This window comes from Pongo pygmaeus, chromosome 2 (genome assembly GCF_028885625.2).
Source record: "Pongo pygmaeus isolate AG05252 chromosome 2, NHGRI_mPonPyg2-v2.0_pri, whole genome shotgun sequence".
NCBI lineage: Eukaryota > Metazoa > Chordata > Mammalia > Primates > Hominidae > Pongo > Pongo pygmaeus.
Window position 1 is genome coordinate 117,997,124 of NC_085930.1, and position 21,938 is coordinate 118,019,061.

General features: G+C 38.5%; 1 protein-coding gene across 16 annotated transcripts in view; it reads right to left on the reverse strand.

The window, feature by feature from the left end:
• ARPP21 (cAMP regulated phosphoprotein 21) overlaps positions 1 to 21,938 on the reverse strand; it is a 157,213-nt gene that overhangs the window by 38,180 nt on the left and 97,095 nt on the right. For all 16 annotated transcript variants that reach the window (XM_054482510.1, XM_054482511.2, XM_063662059.1 and 13 more), the window contains 4 exons: positions 19,821 to 20,005; positions 18,864 to 18,959; positions 17,604 to 17,864; positions 13,219 to 13,345 (listed from right to left, as the gene is read on the reverse strand). In XM_054482510.1, the coding sequence (XP_054338485.1) occupies positions 13,219 to 13,345; positions 17,604 to 17,864; positions 18,864 to 18,959; positions 19,821 to 20,005 (669 nt within the window). The remainder of the gene's footprint in view (positions 1 to 13,218; positions 13,346 to 17,603; positions 17,865 to 18,863; positions 18,960 to 19,820; positions 20,006 to 21,938) is intronic.

Genomic DNA, 21,938 nt, shown 5'->3' on the forward strand with positions numbered 1-21,938 from the left:
TGGAGGGGGTGATTAAAACTGTGATCTTATGCTGTTGGTCTGGGGAATACACAAACTAGGATGTAATGAGTAAAATGAGCCCATGCTGATTGATTTTGCTGAATTTGCATTTGTGTCCCTGTAGTAAGCAGTCATGTCTAAAGACAGTAGAATGAAGAAAGAGTATTAAAAAGCAGCGTCTTTCAGGGGTACTTACTTCTGAGATAGTGTCTTATAAGTTCAGGAATTTGCAAACTGCTTTCTATTCAAAATTGGAATACCACTAAAGTTTTTAAGCAAACGTGTAGTTCTTGGAAATGAAAAATTTAAACACCATCCAAAAGCCTTGCAGTTTTCCCATGGGTACCACTGCATCTCTGAATTTGGAAAGCAAGATAAAAATAACACTACTCAAGAAGTTCTTCACTCTTTTATCACAACTAATTGCTACGTGAAGTCACAAATCCTGAGGGCCAAATTTACATTGGCTCTAGGGATACCATGGTGAACAAGAAATAGCATGGTACTCTTTGTGGGCTTTTACTAGAAAAGGAGAAAATCCCAGAAATTCTTCTTCATTATTTGGCTGTTAGATTGAGACTGTCTCTGGAATAATGAAGTGTCCTATCTCATAATGGAGAGACGTGCAGAATAGAAAGAAAAAGAACTGATAAAGAGAAAAATGCAGACAACTAAAACATAACATGAGCAGCATCCTGAGTTTGAAGTGCAAATTTTATTTAATATAAAAAGAAAAAAAGTATAAAGAGAGTTGCAGAGAACTTGTGTAGAGTCAAGAGTTAAAGATAGAAAATACAATGAGAAACAGACTTAGGGTTGGGAAGGTGGTGGAGACAATGAAAAAGTTTTGTTTGTTTGTTTGTTTTAAATGTGCTTCAGAAGAAAAGTGGGACTGAAAAACAGGGTAGTTCATAGATCTAGGTGACAACTGAGGTGTAAGATTTTTAGGTCTAAAAATAGCATGATTCTTATTATTTCTCTTAACAATGTTAATTTTTCTCTTAATCCAAGTGTTATACTTCTCATTCTCATTTTTGTAAATGGAATAATTAGACCAATTAATGAAAGAAACACATGAACATTTCCATAGAAACCTTTTTCAAACTAATATTTTCAGAACAGCATGTTCCACAAGGATTTATTCATGTGACTCCTCCCACTGATGTTAACAGACAACAGACAATTAAATCCTCGTGTCACTCTTTAATAACTCACCCCTCTGCTTTTGGAAATATAATAATGCAGACACCCAAAGTATAAATCATGTCCTTAGAGCTGTCAAGTGTAACAACTTTTGCATTGCTTCTCTTAGTGTTATTAGTTACACCTATTTCCTCAAATAAAAATTACAAAGAATAATGGACTCTAAATATTAAATATTAAAATGTGTGTAAATTATTAGGAAAATATGTCTTTTTAAAGAATCATTAACTCTTAGAGAAGGCAAATTAAGGTATAAAGACAAAAATCCTACTGTTTATAAATTAATGTATCTTATTGGTCATACCAGTATTCCACATTCTTTCTTTAGCTTTGATGCTCCTTCTCCCCATCTCCAGCCAACCCCAAGGAGCAAAAAAATCAAGGTGAAGAATAGCAGAAGCACTATGTTGAATAGGAGTGGTGAGAGAGGGCATCCCTGTCTTGTGCCAGTTTTCAAAGGGAATGCTTCCAGTTTTTGCCCATTCAGTATGATATTGACTGTGGGTTTGTCATAGATAGCTCTTATTATTTTGAGATATGTCCCATCAATACCTAATTTACTGAGAGTTTTAGCATGAAGGGGTGTTGAATTTTGTCAAAGGCCTTTTCTGCATCTATTGAGATAATCATGTGTTTTTTGTCTTTGGTTCTGTTTATATGCTAGATTACATTTATTGATTTGCATATATTGAACCAGCCTTGCATCCCAGGGATGAAGCCCACTTGATCATGGTGGATAAGCTTTTTGATGTGCTGCTGGATTTGGTTTGCCAGTATTTTATTGAGGATTTTTGCATCAATGTTCACCAAGGATATTGGTCTAAAATTCTCTTTTTTGGTTGTGTCTCTGCCTGGCTTTGGTATCAGGATGATGCTGGCCTCATAAAATGAGTTAGGGAGGAGTCCCTCTTTTTCTATTGATTGGAATAGTTTCAGAAGGAATGGTACCAGCTCCTCCTTGTACCTCTGGTAGAATTCGGCTGTGAATCCATCTGGTCCTGGACTCTTTTTGGTTGGTAAGCTATTGAATATTGCCACAATTTCAGCTCCTGTTATTGGTCTATTCAGAGATTCAACTTCTTCCTGGTTTAGTCTTGGGAGAGTGTATGTGTCGAGGAATTTATCCATTTCTTCTAGATTTTCTAGTTTATTTGCGTAGAGGTGTTTGTAGTATTCTCTGATGGTAGTTTGTATTTCTGTGGGATCGGTGGTGATACCATAGGTGTGGGCAAGGACTTCATGTCTAAAACACCAAAAGCAATGGCAACAAAAGCCAAAATTGACAAATGGGATCTAATTAAAATAAAGAGCTTCTGCACAGCAAAAGAAACTACCATCAGAGTGAACAGGCAACCAACAAAATGGGAGAAAATTTCTGCAACCTACTCATCTGACAAAGGGCTAATATCCAGAATCTACAATGAACTCCAACAAATTTACAAGAAAAAAACAAACAACCCCATCAAAAAGTGGGTGAAGGACATGAACAGACACTTCTCAAAAGAAGACATTTATGCAGCCAAAAAACATGAAAAAATGCTCACCATCACTGGCCATCAGAGAAATGCAAATCAAAACCACAATGAGATACCATCTCACACCAGTTAGAATGGCAGTCATTAAAAAGTCAGGAAACAACAGGTGCTGGAGAGGATGTGGAGAAATAGGAACACTTTTACACCGTTGGTGGGACTGTAAACTAGTTCAACCTTTGTGGAAGTCAGTGTGGCGATTCCTCAGGGATCTAGAACTAGAAATTCCATTTGACCCAGCCATCCCATTACTGGGTATATACCCAAAGGACTATAAATCATGCTGCTGTAAAGACACATGCACACGTATGTTTATTGTGGCATTATTCACAATAGCAAAGACTTGGAACCAACCCAAATGTCCAACAATGATAGACTGGATTAAGAAAATGTGGCACATATACACCATGGAATACTATTCAGCCATAAAAAATGATGAGTTCATGTCCTTTGTAGGGACATGGATGAAATTGGAAATCATCATTTTCAGTAAACTATCGCCAAGGACAAAAAACCAAACACCGCATGTTCTCACTCACAGATGGGAATTGAACAATGAGAACACATGGACACAGGAAGGGGAACATCACACTCTGGGGACTGTTGTGGGGTGGGGGGAGGGGGGAGGGATAGCATTGGGAGATATACCTAATGCTTGATGACGAGTTAGTGAGCGCAGCGCACCAGCATGGCACATGTATACATATGTAACTAACCTGCACATTGTGCACATGTACCCTAAAACTTAAAGTATAATAATAATAAATAAATAATTAAAAAAAAGAATAGCAGAAGCACAAAGAATGAGAAAAGCGATATTTGAAAAAAAAAAACCTCTCAATTACATTGACAATTACATTAATCAGTCAAGCTAAAAATATTGAATTCACTGTCAACCCTTACTCAACTGCTTTGGTTAGATAAATTTGTAGATTCCATTAAGGTACATTTTGCCCCATCCGAAATGTGTTTCAGAACAACATTAAAGGGGCAATAACCTTATTTCTTACTTGGAGCTGTTAATACTAACAGCTCGCTATTATATCAGAAACATTACTTCTAAAAGAAGGAACAAAACAACTAAACACGTTGCTATTTATTGAATTTCTATGAAGAACTATCGGAAAAGAAATCGTGGCTTTGGTCTCTTTTCAAATATACATGTTCCACAGATAATCATATCTTCCTGCCAGCCATGCCACTAAGTCCATTCCACTATTATTCATTCAAGAGTAAACTAAAATGATTGAAGGAAAGAGCTGCCAGGAGCAAAGGGTGATAGGGATACATTTTCACAGTCTGGTTATTTTCTGCCATCTGAACAATTGAAATGAGCTTTGATGGAAGTATTATTATTTTAAATTTGTTGAAATTCCCAGATCACTAGGCATACCAAAATTGAAACATACTATACCTTTGAAAGTGTCCCAAAAGGTGTGAGATATATTCCTTGGGTGTTTGAACTTTGAAAAACAAAATGTGTATATTCATATGTTGACATGAATTGATTTGTTAGGCTGTCATTCTATTTGATTTCATAATATTTAACCACAGTTTTGCTCTTATTTATATTTGAATTAGATGGTTGAGAGATTTCTGTTTTAACCTTTTAAATATTCACACAACAACTTTACCTGAAGCACCATATTTTCCACAAGGGAAAAATAAACCACCAAGAGATCTGGCTAAAATGAATATTCTCTCTCTCTCTCTCTCTCTCTCTCTCACACACACACACACACACACACACACACATTCACTTCCTGCCATACCAAAGTAAAAATAGGTACACATGTTATTCATGCATTTATGAGTGTCTGCTATGTCATGGAATCACATTATATTCATATGCTTTCTTAAAATTTGGATTTGTAAATATTAGCATATTAATTCTAAATACTAGCTGTAATTCACAAGATTAGATATGTTGACTGTGAAATACTAGAATTGTGCCTAATACAAATAATGTGAAATAAAATAATGAATTTGGGTATGTCCCCTCCCTTTGCAACAACTTGTATATGAGCTGGCCATGAATAAAAATGTACTATTTATTGTATTGCTCTCAAAACAGTAGACCAGTAGCACCCGCATCACCTGGGAGTTTGCTAAAAATGTAGAATCTCAAGACACTCCAGAACTTCTGCACTGAAATGCATTTTAACAAGGTCTGGGTTTCCATGCACATTAAAGTTCTAGGAGCCTGGTTATAGTAACCTTCTCATCTCCCATGAGAGGGCTTGGGGATAGCATTTGCAAGATGTTTTTACGAGTCTTCAGAGGCTTAGAGTTGATTTGTGTACAGAAGAGCTAGAGGGAATTGAATAACTGTAACTAAAGAGTTGAAAGGCATTTCAAATTTGTGTTCCAGAGGGAAACAAAAACTGGCCTATTTTAAAGTTTGTATTTCTGACATGCTGACCCCCTCCAACTTCACAATTCTTCACCAAAGAACTCTTTAAACACCCATAGTTTCCTCAGATGTAGAATACAGGATTGATTCAATGGCATCTAGATCCAAAAGGTCAGAGTGCTGTCTGCAGATTCCTGACTAATACCGTTATCATAGTATCAGTCAGCAAAATAAAACAAACAGGATATACATTCCCTGACCTGGTTTCCTCTTCCCTCACCATTCTTTCCTATGTCTTTTATTTGCATGTATTTTTAGTTCATCACAACCTGATTTATCTGCATCCATCATTAGCTTCCCCAATTAGCTGAACAAACAACAGACCTGTTGTAAAGGCTTATTTCCACCTTCTCTATCTGGGAAGAAAAAGATCATACTCTGACAGTTGGAGAATCTCTAACTCTTTTCTTATGAGTGGGGATAGGTAATAACATATTTCCAAATTATTGAGATACTGTTTTCTCTTGTTTGTGTGCTTCTTTACAACTTGCAGTTATTAGCTAGTTTTGAGTTCACATAGGCAGAGTAGACTCTGACAAGTCAGAATTTGTCAGACTGTCTGAATAAGCTTGCTGAGTTTCTGAAATCTGTATCTGTTATTAATTCTGTAGGTGCTAAAGTAGCAGAAGACCCTCTCTGGCTCTGACAAGAGAGACTGTATTGGACCAGAGACTGGCCTTCTAGCCTCACTTTCTTCATTTAGCAAAATTAAGTATTTAAACTCCATTTATATTGATAGTACTCATATCTCATTCTGGCTGTTGAGCAGACTGTAAGGGATAGTCCAAAGTGAGGTTTATCTTAAATGTAAGTGAAAAGAGTGAGTAAAGACATTCCAAAAAATTCCAAAGACTTCCACTATTGTCTTCCGTGAGAAATTCCAACTCTACTACTGCAAGGCAGATTAGAGTATCACTTACTTACTCACGCAGAATAGAGGTACATTAAATCACCATAAGAAAGCCCCATAAAAGCTGCATGGGTTTTGCAACACTATGCATTTTTAGGATTTCTTTTTCATGACCTCCTTCTGAACTGTAATTTCAAAAGTAAAACATTTTAATGGAAAATGCTCTATGAAACTGCTTTTTACCCAAAATGAATCATTCAGCAGATAGTTGGGAGCAGGGGAGGGTAGAAGAGAAAAGGGATTTTATAAAGCAGAGGTGAGACACATCTCTATAGTTTCAGAATCCATACCAAATTATTTGCTGCAGTTATAATTTAATTTAACTTAAGGTTCCCTCATGCTCTTTTTTACCCTCTTTACTCTGCTATGTAGCTGTCCTGATTTCGTATTGTTCTATCTTCACGGCATTCAAGAATATAGACCCTCCTGGTCTATTAGGAAGGCAGATTGTTGAACTGTCCTTTGTAAGCGGTCATCTTCATCACTCTTCTACCTAAACCTAAAGTAGTATTATTGGCATTAAGCAACAGGGCTGAAAGCCTGGCAAGTGAGAGATGCGGGCAGAAGCTTATAGGAACAGCTCACCCAAAGCCCAATCACTGTTCACAGGACTTTTACCTTCCAGACTATTTTTATGAAATGTTAACATTTTTTAGGTGATAAAACATTTCTTATTCAATTGCAAAAGGAACTAAAAGATAGCATGGTCTGAAAAACTAAGTCCCTCCTCTGTCTTTGCATGTCAGGGACACTGGAGGCAACTTTTGCCTTGAAATTCATTCCAGGGCTTTAGAAAGTCTTATGGTGGGATTGTGAATATCCACCTCTGAGCAACTGATGGAACTGTAAACATAAAAACAGAAAAAATACGGAAGACCTGAACAACAAAATAAATCAACCTGATTTGGCTGATATATATAGAACATCCCACCCAACAACCACAGGATACCCAGTGTTTTCAAGTGCTTGTGGGACATTCACCTAAATAGGCTATTTCCTGGGTCATAAAACCATCTCAAAAATTTTATAAGAACTGAAATCATACAGAATATGTTATTTAACTATCACAGAATCAATCAAGAATCAATAACAGGAAGACAAAAAGAAAATCTGTAAACACTGGGGCATTAAGTGACACACCTCTAAGTAATCCACGGGTCAAAGATAATGTCTCAGAGAAAATTTAAATATATATACAAATGAATGAAAATGAAAATACAGCATATCAAAATCTGTGGGACACAGCTAACACAAGACTGAAAGGGAAATTTATAGCATTAAATATTTACATTAAAAAAGAGAAAAAATCTCAAATTAAAAATCTAACTTCTTATCTCAAGAAACCACCAAAAACAAAAAAAGTGAAATAAACCTAAAATTAACAGAAGGAAGAAAATAATAAAATAATAAAGATAAGTCAGCAATCAATGAAATTGAAGCTAAAACAATACAGAAAAATCAATGAAACAGAGCTAGTTCTTGGAAAAGATCAATAAAATTGATAAATCTAGCAAGGCTGACAGAAATAGAAAGAGAGAAGTTAAAAATCATCTATACCAGGAAAGAAACAGGATATCACAACATATCCTGAAGCTATAAAAAGATAGTAAAGAAATAAAACTATCAATTTTATACTCTTAAATTCAGCAACTTAGAAGAAATGGGCCAAGACCTTAATGATCACAAACTACCCAAACTAAGCAAAGATTAAATATATAATCTGAATACTATAATCATAAAAAATTAACTCATAATTTAAAATCTCCAGAAATTATCTTAAAATACAAAGTTAAAAAAATGTTTCTGAAAATCTCCAGGGTCAAATGGATTTATTGGAGAATTCTAACAAACATTTAAAGAAGATTTAGTACCAATTTTATACAATCTGTTTCCAAAAATAGAAAGGGAAGGAACAATTTCCCATTCATTTTATGAGGCTAGTGTTACTCTGACGCTAAACCAAACTTCTTCCCCCAATTCCCATTTAAGAACACACATAGGACTACTTTATAAGTTCCTTTTTTTTTTTTTTTTTTTTGCTTTTAGGAATGACCAAGATTTTGGAGAGCCGAGAATGAAGCTAAGTATATTTCTTTTTAAGTCAAACTTCATAGGAAATTTGGAGTTGGAAATCATTTAAGAAGAACTCTTTTTTGTTTTCTTTTCCTTTCTAATAATGTGTGAATTGAATGTAAATATCTCAGCTGCTCTCTGCCATTTGTTGTTATTGACCATCTCTACAAAGTGATATGGAACCCCAAGCTCAGTAGGGAGGCAGAAGGCCAAGGCTCTTATATTTTCTGCTTTTAGGTCAACCTGTGTACTCGAACAGTTAACTAAATATTATCTGCCTCTATAACACGGGCATGTTGGTTTATTTCTCACATGCCAGTTTTTATGCAATCATCCATGTTAGCATATAAAGGCAAAACTAGTAACTGTGTTTAAGTTGTTCTAATAAAATGCTTAACACATGGGCTTAAAACCAGTCATGTCTGGGTGCTTTTCCCTACACAGTTAACCTTGAGATCCAGGATAATTTATTTCACCTCCCTGAGCAATAGTTTCACCTATCTGTAAAGAAGGAACACTGTATTTCCCTTGTAAACTTGTGGTAGTGATTAAACTATCCCACTAGAGATCCCAAATCAATGGGAGATGTGATAATTGCTAATATTTTTGTGGCCTTAAATATGTTTCTCAACAAGAACAAAACCATAGCAACACAGGTACTAACTAAAAAAATGGCATGAGAGCTAACTACTAAAATAAACTTAAAACATTAAGGAATGAAATGCTTGTTCATCAGCACTTCATTTCAATATCTGAACGTGGAGAAACTCTGTTTCCAGTTAAGATATTCTCACTTCCAAGTCTTCCAAAGATAGAATGATTTTAAAACTATAGTCTTTTTATAAACAAGCCATAACCTGATAACTGCTTTTCTTTCCTTCCTTCCCTCCCTCCCTCCCTCTCTCTCTTTCTTTCATTCTTTTTCTTTTCTTTCTTTCCTTTCTTTTTCTTTTTTCTTTCTCTCTCTCCTTTCTCCCTTTCTTTCTATTTCTTTCTCTTTCTTCTTCCTTTTCTTTCTTTCTCTCTCTCCTTTCTCTCTCTCTTTCTTTCTTTTCCATCCATCCATCCTTCCTGCCTTCCTCCCTCCCTCTTTCTTTCTTTTCTTTCTTTCTTTCTTTCTTTCTTTCTTCTTTCTTTCTTTTTCTTTTTTGACAGGGCCTTGCTCTGTCACTTAGGCTGGAGTGCAATAGCATGATCATGCCTCACTGCAGTATCAACCTCCCAGGCTCAAGCAATCCTCTTACCTCAGGACTTAAAACTCTACACAGTGAATTTTTATAAAGTGAACTGGACACTATACTATTGATTAAATAGGACATCTGAGTTCCCCTGAGGCGGACTAGGGAGACGTAAGTCCTTTATCCTGGTGATTTTGTGCTCCTCCAAGTTGCTGGGACTACTGGCAAGTACCACCATGCCTGGCTAATGAGGCAGTGCACCTATCCTGATAACTGCTCTTCCACACAGACTTGGGCTATCAATAATTCCCTCAGAAAGAAAACCATCTCCCCACTATAGGAGGTACCTGATAATGCCAGATTGGCAATAAACAAATTATTCTGTTGGAGATATTTGTAAATTGAAGGTTTTTATTTTTCTCACAAATGTAGTCACAAATTCCAAATATCATTTTGCAACTCCACCACTTGATTTCTCTAAACTTTCTCAACATTAGTGTTCTGTTTTTTTTTTTAGATTTAGTCTTGCTCTGTTGCCCAGGCTGGATTTGGAGTGCGATGGCGCAATCTCGACTCACTGCCACCTCCACCTCCCAGGTTCAAGCGATTCTCCTGCCTCAGCCTCCCCAAGTAGCTGGGGTTACAGGCACCCGTCACCATGCCTAGTTAATTTTTATATATTTTTTAGTAGAGACGGGGTTTCACCATGTTGGTCAGGCTGGTCTCGAGCTCCTGACCTCAGATGATCCACCTGCCTCCACCTCCCAAAGTGCTGGGATTATAAGTGTGAGCCACCACACCTGGCCCCAACATTAGTGTTCTTTATTTATAATCACCACCAACATAGGCTTCCTCTTCCACATGTTTAGGACCTTTTACCATGTGCTGATCAGATGAAGAGTACAAAATCACCAGGATAAAGAACTTATGTTTCCCTACTGTGCCACAGGGGAACTCAGGTGTCCTATTTAATCAACAGTATAGTGTCCAGTTCACTTTACAAAAATTCACTGTGTAGAGTTTTAAGTCTTAGGAAAGATGTAGTAACTGACAGAGATTTCAATTCTGGCAAGAATGTAGGAGAAGGAAGAGAGGCTTTTTACTGCAATTAAATAAAGATTAAGAACAGTTCCAAGAAGCAAATTCAGATTAAAATCTCATTTGGCTTTAACTGACATAATTCTGTCTCACTCTAATTTTAACCACGTGATAGCTGAGGACGTTATGACACAATCTGGTGTCATTATCAGATGAAGATGGAAGAGGGTCAGATCCCAAGACACACAGCAGCAGGAGGCAGGAGGAAGAACAAGTTAAAACATGACTGTGGGAGGGTGACATGCTGATAGTAGCCCATAGTTTGACTTAAAGATGGAGAAGTCTTATTTTCTAGTTCCTCCAGAAAATATAACTTATACAGTTATCTGAAGAGGCTGTTTCCTCTATGAGATAATCCATCCACATAGAGTTGCTCTCACAAATGACTGCCATGTCCATTTGGAAAGTTTCTGTTAGTCTCCCTAGGCTCAACAAAAGGACTCCCAGCTGTAGGACCCAGAGCCTCTGTGCACTCTCAAAGAGCCACTGTGTGGGCTGGTTACTTGGATTTTATTAGCAGAAGTGATTCTCTGTAAGGTCAGGGAACACCACCTGCTTTCCCAAATACTAGGTACATTCATTACTGTGGTGGAAACTGTGTTCGGGATTTTAGGCCAGGTATCCACTGTGGTGGTCACAAAAACTAAGAGCCCAAAGGTCTCAGTCTGCATGTGTATACTAATGCCATCATTTCTGGGGACAATACTGTTTATGATCATTTCACTTTTCTCACCTCCTCACCCTGTACGGGCCACATTAACTGGCACTCACTTCCTTGACACCCTAGGCACTGCCTTGCTTCTATATTGAGCTTGATGCTGCTCTAGAGTGCACTTTTCTCATTACAGTGTCATTATCTCACCTTGGGGGTGTCATTTTTGCTGTGATGTGGGAGAATGTAACAAACCAAAGCTACCAAGTTGCCATGGGATGTAGTTGGAGCCAGTGAGGTCTCTAACTGAATGGGGGAAGGTGTTTCCACATCCCTAAATTCTCCCATTGTGTTTTATTAAAGAGTAAAAAATGTCTCATATATTGTCTCTTGTTTTGACATCTGCTAATGAAGTTAGTGAAGAGGAGAAAAAGCAATGTAGAAGTCAGTGGGGGAGGCCTAAACTTTTTTGAAATCTAATTCTGTTGCCCAGTTAGCATATTCATCTAACTTTCTCATCCCCTCACATAGATCTAGAGTTTATGGGTTTAGTGGATTTCAGCATGTTTTGTAACTGTGTTTCTTTGTATGATGACACTCTACCACAAGACTGAAATAATCTCTTTAAAAATTGCCACACAATGGCACCAAACCTAATAAAAATCATTATAATTAGATATCTGCATCTTTCTTCTTCTAAAGGCATTAGTAACCAAGAAGAAAACTTCCACATAGCCTCTAAACCAAGATCCTCAAGATTGTAAATTAACCCTTTAATTAACGTTAGCATAAAATAAGATAGTCCAGAATGCAAGCAACTTATTTCTACAGGATGTATCTAAACTGATAGCACCATTACCACCAAAATGATAAAGGTAATAACATTTTCCACAAATTAGAGAAAATATTGCCAAGTGATTTTTTAAAAATAAGTAGTTATTTGAAACCCTTTAGTGTTCTCAAAACACTGTAAAAGTCTAAAGTCAATTCAGAGGTCAAATATATTCTTCCCCAAACTAATACAGTGCTGAAACAAGACAAAATCTGGCTGGAAGATACAGGTTTCTCTAATTCTTCTCCCACAGACTTTAAATAGGCCATGAGGTAAACCAAAGAACACGTAGCCATCCACAATACAGGGGAACTTAATTCTTTCTCCAATCTGACAGGATGCTAGCAGTGTCAGCATTGGTATTCTTAGGATGTCTGTGATTGGTGCTAATCCTTGGCAAGAACTGCATTTTTATCATAGCTTATCAAAATGGTACATAATGTGTATATATTACATACATGTATCTGTATACATTCCATGTGCATAACATAGATGCAGTGCAGAAATCAGATCACGGAGCAGGCATCTATGAGTAGCAGCAAGGAGCACGTGCTCTTTACATGACCTACTTACAGAAGGCAGAGTCTCCCCGTCAGGCGGTCTTCAGCATGACAATTAGCAGTTTTTCCCGCAGTTTGGTCAGCAGGAATGACACAAACCTCTCCCTAGCACAAGCCACTCAGCCCTGTCGGGTTCGTGCTGCTCTTTGGATAACGGCATTCCATTAGGAGTGTGACACAGTAGGGAAAGAGACCGGTTCACTGTGAGACCTGCTACTCACTCTCGTACAGTGTATCGGCCCCCCTTCCCACTGCACAGTGGCTGCCGGGCTCTGGGCAGGAGGCATGTGGCCATCACGAAAGTGAACCATGGAGTCAGAGTTCCACCGAGACACGCTGCATTGTCAGTAGCCTTCTTCTAAAGGCAGTATCTTTTAGCACGATATTGAAACAACCTAATTTGGTTTCCTAGCCTTAAGAACAGAGGAAGCACTCTCTTCAAATTGAAAAGAAAAAAAAATTAAAAGAAGGTATGAACTAGAAAGGTACGGATGTGGTTGACTTTCTGCTTTAACAGAAGAAGGATCAAAAAATAATTTATGGAGACTGTTTAGCATGCATGCCAGGGATGCTAGTCTGACATATGCTTCACCTTCTTGTACCTACTATTTTTCCACACAGAGTCAATCAAATGCTTTGTTATCTTCTCTGGGTAGAGGAAATGTGCTGGTTTAAATTGCCAAGCTTGGACACTCATCCAAAGAGTACAAGATTCACCAGCAAAAATAACTGGGTTGAGAAGCAAATGGGAAACAGATTCCAAGTACCTGCTTGCTGTGCTGCCTGTGGCATCTGCTGACTCCTCTGAGCATTGTACTGAACTGGGGCCATGGGCCGGTACTGTTGTGTGGTTGAGGTAGGGTACTGACCAGATGGGTAATAATATACAGGCATCTGTGGAAGAAAGGAGGAAGAAAGCAGAGAATGAGAATGTAGATAATGTAAATTTTTAAACTTAAAATACGTTTTCGTCTTATAATTGTGGTAGGTTGTGAAGATGGCCACCGCAAACTTCTCCCATGCCTATGTGTATGTGCGTGCTACTTCTCCTGTAAAGAGGCGAAATCCATTTCCCAAACGTAAATCTGAGCTGGTTCTGTGACTTTCTTTTACCAACGCCATGAGGCAGAAATGATGTCTGAGTTTTTCAAGTCTGATCCTAAAGAAGACTTGCAGCTTCCACGTCTGTAGGCGGGGAACCCAGCCAAGAGATAAAGAAGTCCAGACTATTCTGCTGCAGAAGAAGGCCATGTGGGGAACACAGGTACCCCCAATTGACTGGTTACCCTCCAGTTCCAGGCATGTAAGTGTAGCCCTAGTCAAGCCACCCCAGCCATATGGAGCAGAGATGAGCCATCTGTGATAAATCCTGCTCAATTGCTGACCTAGTCGTGATCATACAATGGTTGTTTTAAAACAAGACTTTTGTGTTTTTTAGATGAAACGAGAGAGTGAAACAGTTATCATCAACAACGAAAACCTACATTTTAAATATTATATCCAACTTGAATTGCTTTTCTAACGGAAATGGGTGAAACATGAAAACTGCCGATCTGTAGCTTAAAAAGAGCAGAGAATGCAATTATGAAATATGGTAGTCTATCAAAGCACATTGCAGAATGATTGGTACACACCACTATTCAAAAAAGTACGTTCAATCTAAAAGGGGAAATATGATAAAAATGTTGTTTATGCTACCTTCTTAACTTTCTTATGACTGAGAATGAATAAAATTATTCTGACTATTTGATTATGATTCAAATCAAATGTTTCCTGATCTGATAGACTTCTTTGCCTGCCTCAGTTCATTTACATTAAGGTCACTTCCTTACTGATCTTAGTTAATTATTTTCTGTCTCTGGGCTTCTGAGTTTTCCCCTATCAGATTCTCTAAAATGACAGCTGAAGTACCTAGTAGACTGCCTACAAACATTATATACATAGAATAAAATTACAAGTCAATTATTGAGAACTGTGATTTTCATGGTTATTTTGTTTTCTGATTTGCTCAGGTCAAATAGGAAACACTTTTCTATTTCAATATTGCTGTTGAAACATACGTAACATATTTTACTGCCTGAGGATAAAGTGGGAACAAAATATAACTTAATCTGTGTGAAGCTGTAGCTCTGCAATTTCATGGAATCATGATGAATTATAACTGTGGCTACATAACATATGGATATTCAAGGGCAAGAGGCTGAATGAGTCTAAAGCAATCTTGGGTCAGTAGCTGGCAACTAAGTCATTGTATACATTGCTTATAGTGATTCGCTCTTACCACCTCTCTCTTTTTTGTCAGGCAGTTTATAATAATAAAAAACAAATAATTCTGGAGTAAAAATAGCATTTAGCTATGCTCTGGCAAATTGTGGTGGTATTAAAGATGACTACCATTATGCATCCGATGCCTCCCAATATTAAAAATAGGAACAACTATCATCTAATTTATTTGTCAGCATTTATATTTACATGTCTTTTAGGAAATAGCATTTTGTTCCTTTAGAAAAGACTGTGTCTTGCTTAAATGTAAGCTCATGAATGTGATATCTATTCCTTGATCTCCCTTCTCATGTTCAATATAAAACATAAAATATCCTCAGGGATGAAGGAATTTATACTTAAAAATGTTCTGATGAGCACTAAAGGTTACAATAAAAGTACAGCGGCATGGAAAAAAATTTTAAACTCAATTTTTGTTGTGGTTTGTTTTGTTTTTGTTCTTTTCCCCAGACATAGCTTCTGTGATACCTTCACAAGCTGTGCTAGAGATTTGGCTACTTGTATCCAGCGCCACTCCAAGGTGGCGCTTTGGTCAGCTCTTAGGAACTATGATCCCCAACCGGATGAAGCAAATGAGATCTTAGTCTAACCTCATCCACTCTTAGAGAGGATGGAAAGAAAGCCAGGTTAACAGCCATCTTTTAAAAGATCAGTATGAAAGGTTTGAAAGGAGAGAGGTGAAGGGAGAAAGGAATAAGAATAGCCCCAAAGGACAGAAATGTATATTTTCAACCAATCATGTTAAAATATGGAGAATCCAAAAATGAGTGGATTAGAAGAGAAAAGAAAGAAGAAACTATAAAAAAAATGCACTTCTCCCATTTCCCTTCTTCAAATCCCTCTTTGTCTCATCCATGTGCTTTTCACTTCACCTTTCCAGTGGGCATTTAAGAAGCATACGTGATGAGTCAGATGAAATCGACCTTTAACATTTATTAAATAGATTCATTTTCTGCAGAAGTTTAACATATTTCCACATATGGTTGTGGGCTGAATCTGAACTAAGTTATTTCCATTGTTCCATAGTTGGGTAATCAGATTTTAAAATGTTTACTAAGTTGAAATTTACTATGGGTTATAGCCTATACCTTTATCTGTGATTCTTCAAAAAGAAGTTCATAAATGTCTAGACTGATTATGAACCATGGACACCTGTTTTATCTCCCTCTCTTTCTATCTTTTTAAAAATCTGTTAAAGAAGGAATGAAAGTATTTCTGTCACAGACACAACAGGGGTTATGAATTGCTTTTGTTTCTGCAGCGGATTAATATTGAAATCCCTTCAGTGAAGAAAGACTTTCCTATTAAAATATTTATCTATTTATTTACTCATTTATTTCGTTTTCTGAGATAGGGTCTTGCATTGTTTCCTAGGCTGGAGTGTAGAGATGTCATCATGGCTCACTGTAGCCTTGACATCCCAGGCTCAAGTGATTCTCCCACCTCAGCCTCCCAAATAGGTAGGACCACAAGAATGTGCCACCACACCCAGCTATTTTTTTTTTTTTAATTCTTTGCAGAGATGAAGTCTCCCTATATTGTCCAGGCTGGTCTCGAACTCCCAGGCTCAAGTAGTCCTTTTGCCTCACTCCCCCAAAGTGCTGGGGTTAAAGGTCTGAGCCACCAAGCCTGGATAATTTTCATTTATTTATTTATTTTTTTGAAGATCTTTAATTAAACATTCTGCTTACATTTTGTTTGATAGCAGAAATTAGTAAGGACACTTAAATGCTTTTTAGGCCAAAAGAGCTAAATTATTTTTCCCAATAATTAAGCTTGAAGTTATTAATTTATTGGTAAAAGTATTAATACCTTAATGAAGCCCTTTCTCCTGTAAGTTAAACTTATTGTACACGTTTTAAGATCCCACTTCTGAAGAAATATTACAGAGAAGGCAACTGAAGATGAACTATTAATTAATCACTCAAAATAAAATAAACAATTTAGTGACAATTATTTCATGGTAGAGGGTTTTGTGTGGCTTGAAAAGAAAATAATTTATTCAAGATGTTAAGGCAGTGAAACAAATGATACGAAGGTGACACTGCACTTTAAACAGCTCATCCAATGCAATACTTCATAATTAGGATGGAATTTTCTTGGGATCTGTGTGCCTTGAAAATGGACCAGAAAATGCCTCTGTGCATTTTATATCTTGACAGTAATCACTTCTAATATTCTGTAAGGGATACCCAAGAGAGCAGCGGAGATGTTTGGTGGTGAACAGTAACACAAAATCAGTCTTTGAGAAGACAGTAAAAATCAGTGATCTGTGGTGTCTTACATGCTCAAGTCAATTAAGTATGATTAATGGCTACCTGTGAGAGATGTGTGAGCTCTGCTTCCCCTTAGGGAGAGAAAAGGACCGTGGATATCAGCTTATCTTCCTCCTTTATATTCATAGAGGAGCTCCAGCCTGGAGCAGCAGATTAGCCCCAGAAAATGCTTAAGAATTGATAAGAAAGGAAAGAACGCATTTTTGGGGCAGCAGCAAGAGAGTGTTGAAAGTCTCCTAGGTGCAGACCTTTCCCTTCCCCAAGGCTTTTCCTTCCTGGGCAATCCCCTGAGCAGGATATCACACGGGAGGGAATGCTTTCTTATGGTCTCTGTACCAGCAGCCTGGAAAATAGGATATTCCCCTGTTGTTTTCATGGGCAGTTGGATCAGTTTCACTCAACTCACTTTCTGAGCCCTATAACTTTGAACAACTGATGCATGAAAAAATATACTACTTCCTGTTGGTGCGGAATATTAATATAGACTAGAAAGGGAAGAGGGATTGAATTTGGTTATTTTCTACATAGAAAGATAAAGGTCCAAATGCATCAGAAATCAGCTGTAGGTCACAGGCATGAGGAAGCACACCTACCTGTGCAGGCGGAGGCTGTTGCACAAATCCCTGTGGTGAGGGAGGGGGCTGGAGGACCTGCTGGGAGATGGGAGGGCCAGAGCCTGAGAATCCTCCTGTAGGAAGCTGCTGGCCTGTAGAGGTGATGACGTAGCTGGGCTGCTGGGCCGGCTGTGGCATAAGGGAGGATGGGTAGACAGGACCTGATGGGGGTTCAGGAGTCTCCCCCGAGGACTGCCGGCTCAGGGTCATCTGACCAAACTGTGTTGCCACATCATCTCTCTGCAAGTCATGGAAATAAATGAGGGAATTCACAGGATCAGCTTGGTAATAAGAGAGGCACTCTGAGGCAGACACAGGACACATTCTTGGAGTTGAGGGAGAGACAGGAAGTACAATTTGGAAAAAATAAAATAAAATAATTCTTTAGCCAGAATATAACAAGAGAACACAACATGACAAATCAGGGTTTAATCATCCCAAGAGAGTCAGAGATGACAAAAATTTTGATCCAAATATTTCTCTTTCAATGGAAACAAATTATTATTTTTCCACTGAAGGCATAGGCTCCTCAGGATGGTGTTGCACACAAGGAAGGCTTGATGTTCTGTCCTGAAGGGTCAGCTTGTCTTCCCAGCAGAAACCACAGAATTTGCCTCTCGAGAACACCCATAAGGCAGAACCAACCATACTCATTGCCCCCAGTGCTATTGCAAAGATGGAGCCAGGACCAGTATCACCAACAGGCTGGGTGGGATTATATTACTATATGAGGGAGTATTTATTCACTGGCCTGATTTGAAATTTAGGAGCAATGCTCATCCTTTAAGTTGTCGCTCAAAATGACCTGGTGACTTGAGGGAAAAATGAAAGAAAATTGGGAGATTGGAATTGCAGAGACACCTACATCAGGAGCAAAGGGTGATAATGGTTCCCATCCCAACACCATCTTTGAGATCTTTCCCGAACCCTCATGCAAAGTTCCTGTATCTCTCTGTTCCTGATTTCTAACTCTGAAGGCATTCAGTTCCTTCTTAGCTGGTATACTCTGAAAAGGGTACCAGACCACAGAAGCACTCAGCATGGGACAGACAGATGACAGAAAGGAAACCATTGTTTGCAGAGATGGGCTGTAATGTTCAGAAATGAGACATTCACACATACCCCCACATAGTCAGCCCAGGGCACCCACCCAGTGTCAGTCAGTGGCACACAAAAAATTAGTAAAATCAGAGAATATGTTCTCCTAGGGGAAAAAGTCATATACACATAATACAGTACCATGGAAAAGTGCTGCGTTGGAGACACAGGTAGGAGGTGCTGGGGAGGAAAAGAGACTGCTGGATATTGCACTGACTGGGAGGAAGCCTGCAGACCCTGGACAGACAGGAAGAAAGAAAAAATTGATCAGCTGACAGAAAAGCACTGGGGTTGAAATCTCACAAGATTTCACCACTGTCTTTCATAGGCTCTCTAGGTTCAGTGCACTCCAGAGAGGGGAACTAGCCACCAAAGAAAAGTCAAGGCTCTGAAAGACCAGAGCCAGACACATTTGAGAAAGGCTCATTTGCACTTAGTGATTATTTATTTAAGAAGTTACTGATGTACGTTTGATATTGCTGGTTAGATCCTCTGGGTCTGAAAATACTGCCCCAAAACAAGTAAGTAATATCAATAATTTAAAATGAGTTTCACTCTAGCAGCCTACCTGAATCACTTCAGGTTTCTATGGACACATCTGTGTGTCTTCCTAGCAAAGGAGGGCAGCTCCGCATCTCTCTAAGAGGAGTATGTAGGAACAGCCAGTCCTTCTTGGAATTGACTGATTTCTGTTCCTCCCATTGATGAAGAATTCAATATTGACTCTTTGCAGACATGAGCATTTGATCTGTGACAGGAATGGGGGAGGAAGATGATGCAAAGACCTAGAGTTCAGTCTCTGAGAGAAGCTCCTCCATACATTTAACAAAAGGACATTTAGACCTAAGAAAAAATCATTTATTCTCCCTACTTTCATGCTTTCAACTTGCAAGTTACTGGATGGGGCATTCATCTCTATCTAAACTTAAGGATTCGGATAAAATCCTGTCAATCTGCAAAGAACTCTCTGCTGCCAGGTTTTATTTGTGAGGCTTGAGTGTAAAATATACCCTTCTCCCTGATTCTCTGCTGCTCTGAGGACTATGCAGCCTTCATCTCAGGGTACTTCCCTTCCCTGCCTTCCAACCAGCCCCCTACCTGAGTGACCAGAGGGCCTGCCATCTGTGGCTGCGGTGGCTGGACCTGCTGCTGGGGCTGCGGGGAGGGCTGCTGCTGTGGCGGCTGCTGCTGGGACTGCCCCACCATGGCGCTTCGCAGGGGCTGCTGACTGGTGGGTGGGTTGTATATTGCAGGAGTTCCATCGGGATTCACAAAGGGCTGGCCTGCAATGGAATCAGAGCTTAGTCCAGGTAAGCTTCTCAATCTCTCCTTTGACATAAAGAACCACTCTGTTAGATACTCAAAAACTAACCTAAAGTAAAGGGGCAGGGCAGTGGAAATCTAAGACTCCAAAACCTTCACCAATGTGAAGGCCTTACTGTTTGTGACCCATCACTTAAGCTAGGTGACAGTGGGAGCCCATAGCAATTTAAGAAGCAGCAAATAAATCGACCACCTTCAGGGAGCTTTGCCAAAGCTAAATGTATCTGTGGATGGAGGTACCCAGTGGAGAGGCGTGTGGAGAAGCAATCTTCACAAAGCTAGAAGTTTTGCTGCACTGCACCTCACAGCCATTAGTGAGATAACATACACTGAAGGATAACGGCTGCTTTCCAGTTACACACCTCTGGCTACATTCAGTCACAAGTTATTTACCAATACATTTATTTTGCCGCTACTAAGCCTTGTCACCAATTCAGAATCATTATCAGTTCTTCCAATAAATATACAATGTAACATAACATATCCATTCACTCATTTCTCGAAATAGACATAAGCAAGGATACCCGGGGTTTTAGATTTTAAAAGTAGTACATCACAGAATCATCTTGTAATGGAAAAGCTAATATATATTCTTTTGCCTTATGAAATAATGGCATGGTTTACTATTATTAATACTGCTATTCATCATAGTATTGCTTTGTCTTTGAGGAGTATTTTATAGTTTACAAAATAGCATCATTTGAGCCTCATCACAATTCCTGTGAGGAAGAAAGGTATCATTTCTCTGTTTTTCAGAAGAGAAAATGAAGCCTCATTCCTGGAAAAATTATGGGAATAAAAAGCTGAAAGGAGAAGAGCAAAGTGCAGTAAAGAAGGGGGTGTGGGGGCGTAAAGGAGAGAACAAACTGATTTTCTATGTGGCAAGCACAGTAACAGGCACCTTACATGTATGATCTTAGCTCTCCTAACAACCTGCAGATGTATATTCTCATTTCCACTCTAAAGAAATTAGGACTCAGGGGGACCAAGCAACTTATTCAGAAATATAAAAAAACAGTAAGTGAGAGAACTAGAAAATGACCCTGGTCAGTAAGACTTCAAAGTCTATTCGCTTTCCATTATGCCAAATAACTGAAGTGAATTATCCAATTTTACATAATGAGTACATGGAACAACTGGGTAACGATGAAAAAAAATGTATCGTAACTGAAAATTATTAATCAATGAATGAGAAGTCAGATGAGGTGAAGGACATGTTTCAAGGTGAAGTAACACCCAGTATTGGCAGATAAATAATGAGAAGCATCAGAACATGAGGAAATGGATTGGCAAACTGTTCATCGAACTACTTATGAGTCTTTTCTTCCCTTTTCAGTAAATCCTGTAACCCTGTTGGAAAAGGAGCAGTGGAAATATTTGTTTACAAGCTGAAGTCACAGAAATATTTTCTAGGAACCTGAGCAAAATACCTAGAGAGAATGGATCTCCCAGGATGGGGTTGATATTTCAATGGAAAGTCCTCCTTATCTTGGCATAAGGGAGATGGTGGAGGCAGCATGCTGAGCTCTGCCCTAGCACATATTCTAAAGCATCTCAGTCCATACATTGTTCTGATACATAAGGCTTGCAGAAGCATTCTTATCCAGGGTAAGAAGTGTGTGATGGCAGAGGAAAGAACAACAGCCTTATTCTTCAACGATATAAATAAAGAACAACCAAGGATCATCAGTCATATGAGAAAAATTTGCAACAAAACGGAGCAAGGGCCGGGCATGGTGGCTCATGCCTATAATCCCAGCACTTTGGGAGGTCAAGGTGGGTAGATTACTTGAGCTCAGAAGTTCAAGACCAGCCTGGGCAACTGGGTGAAACTCTGTCTCTAAAACAATACAAAAAATTAGCTGGACATGGTGGTGCACACCTGTGGTTCCA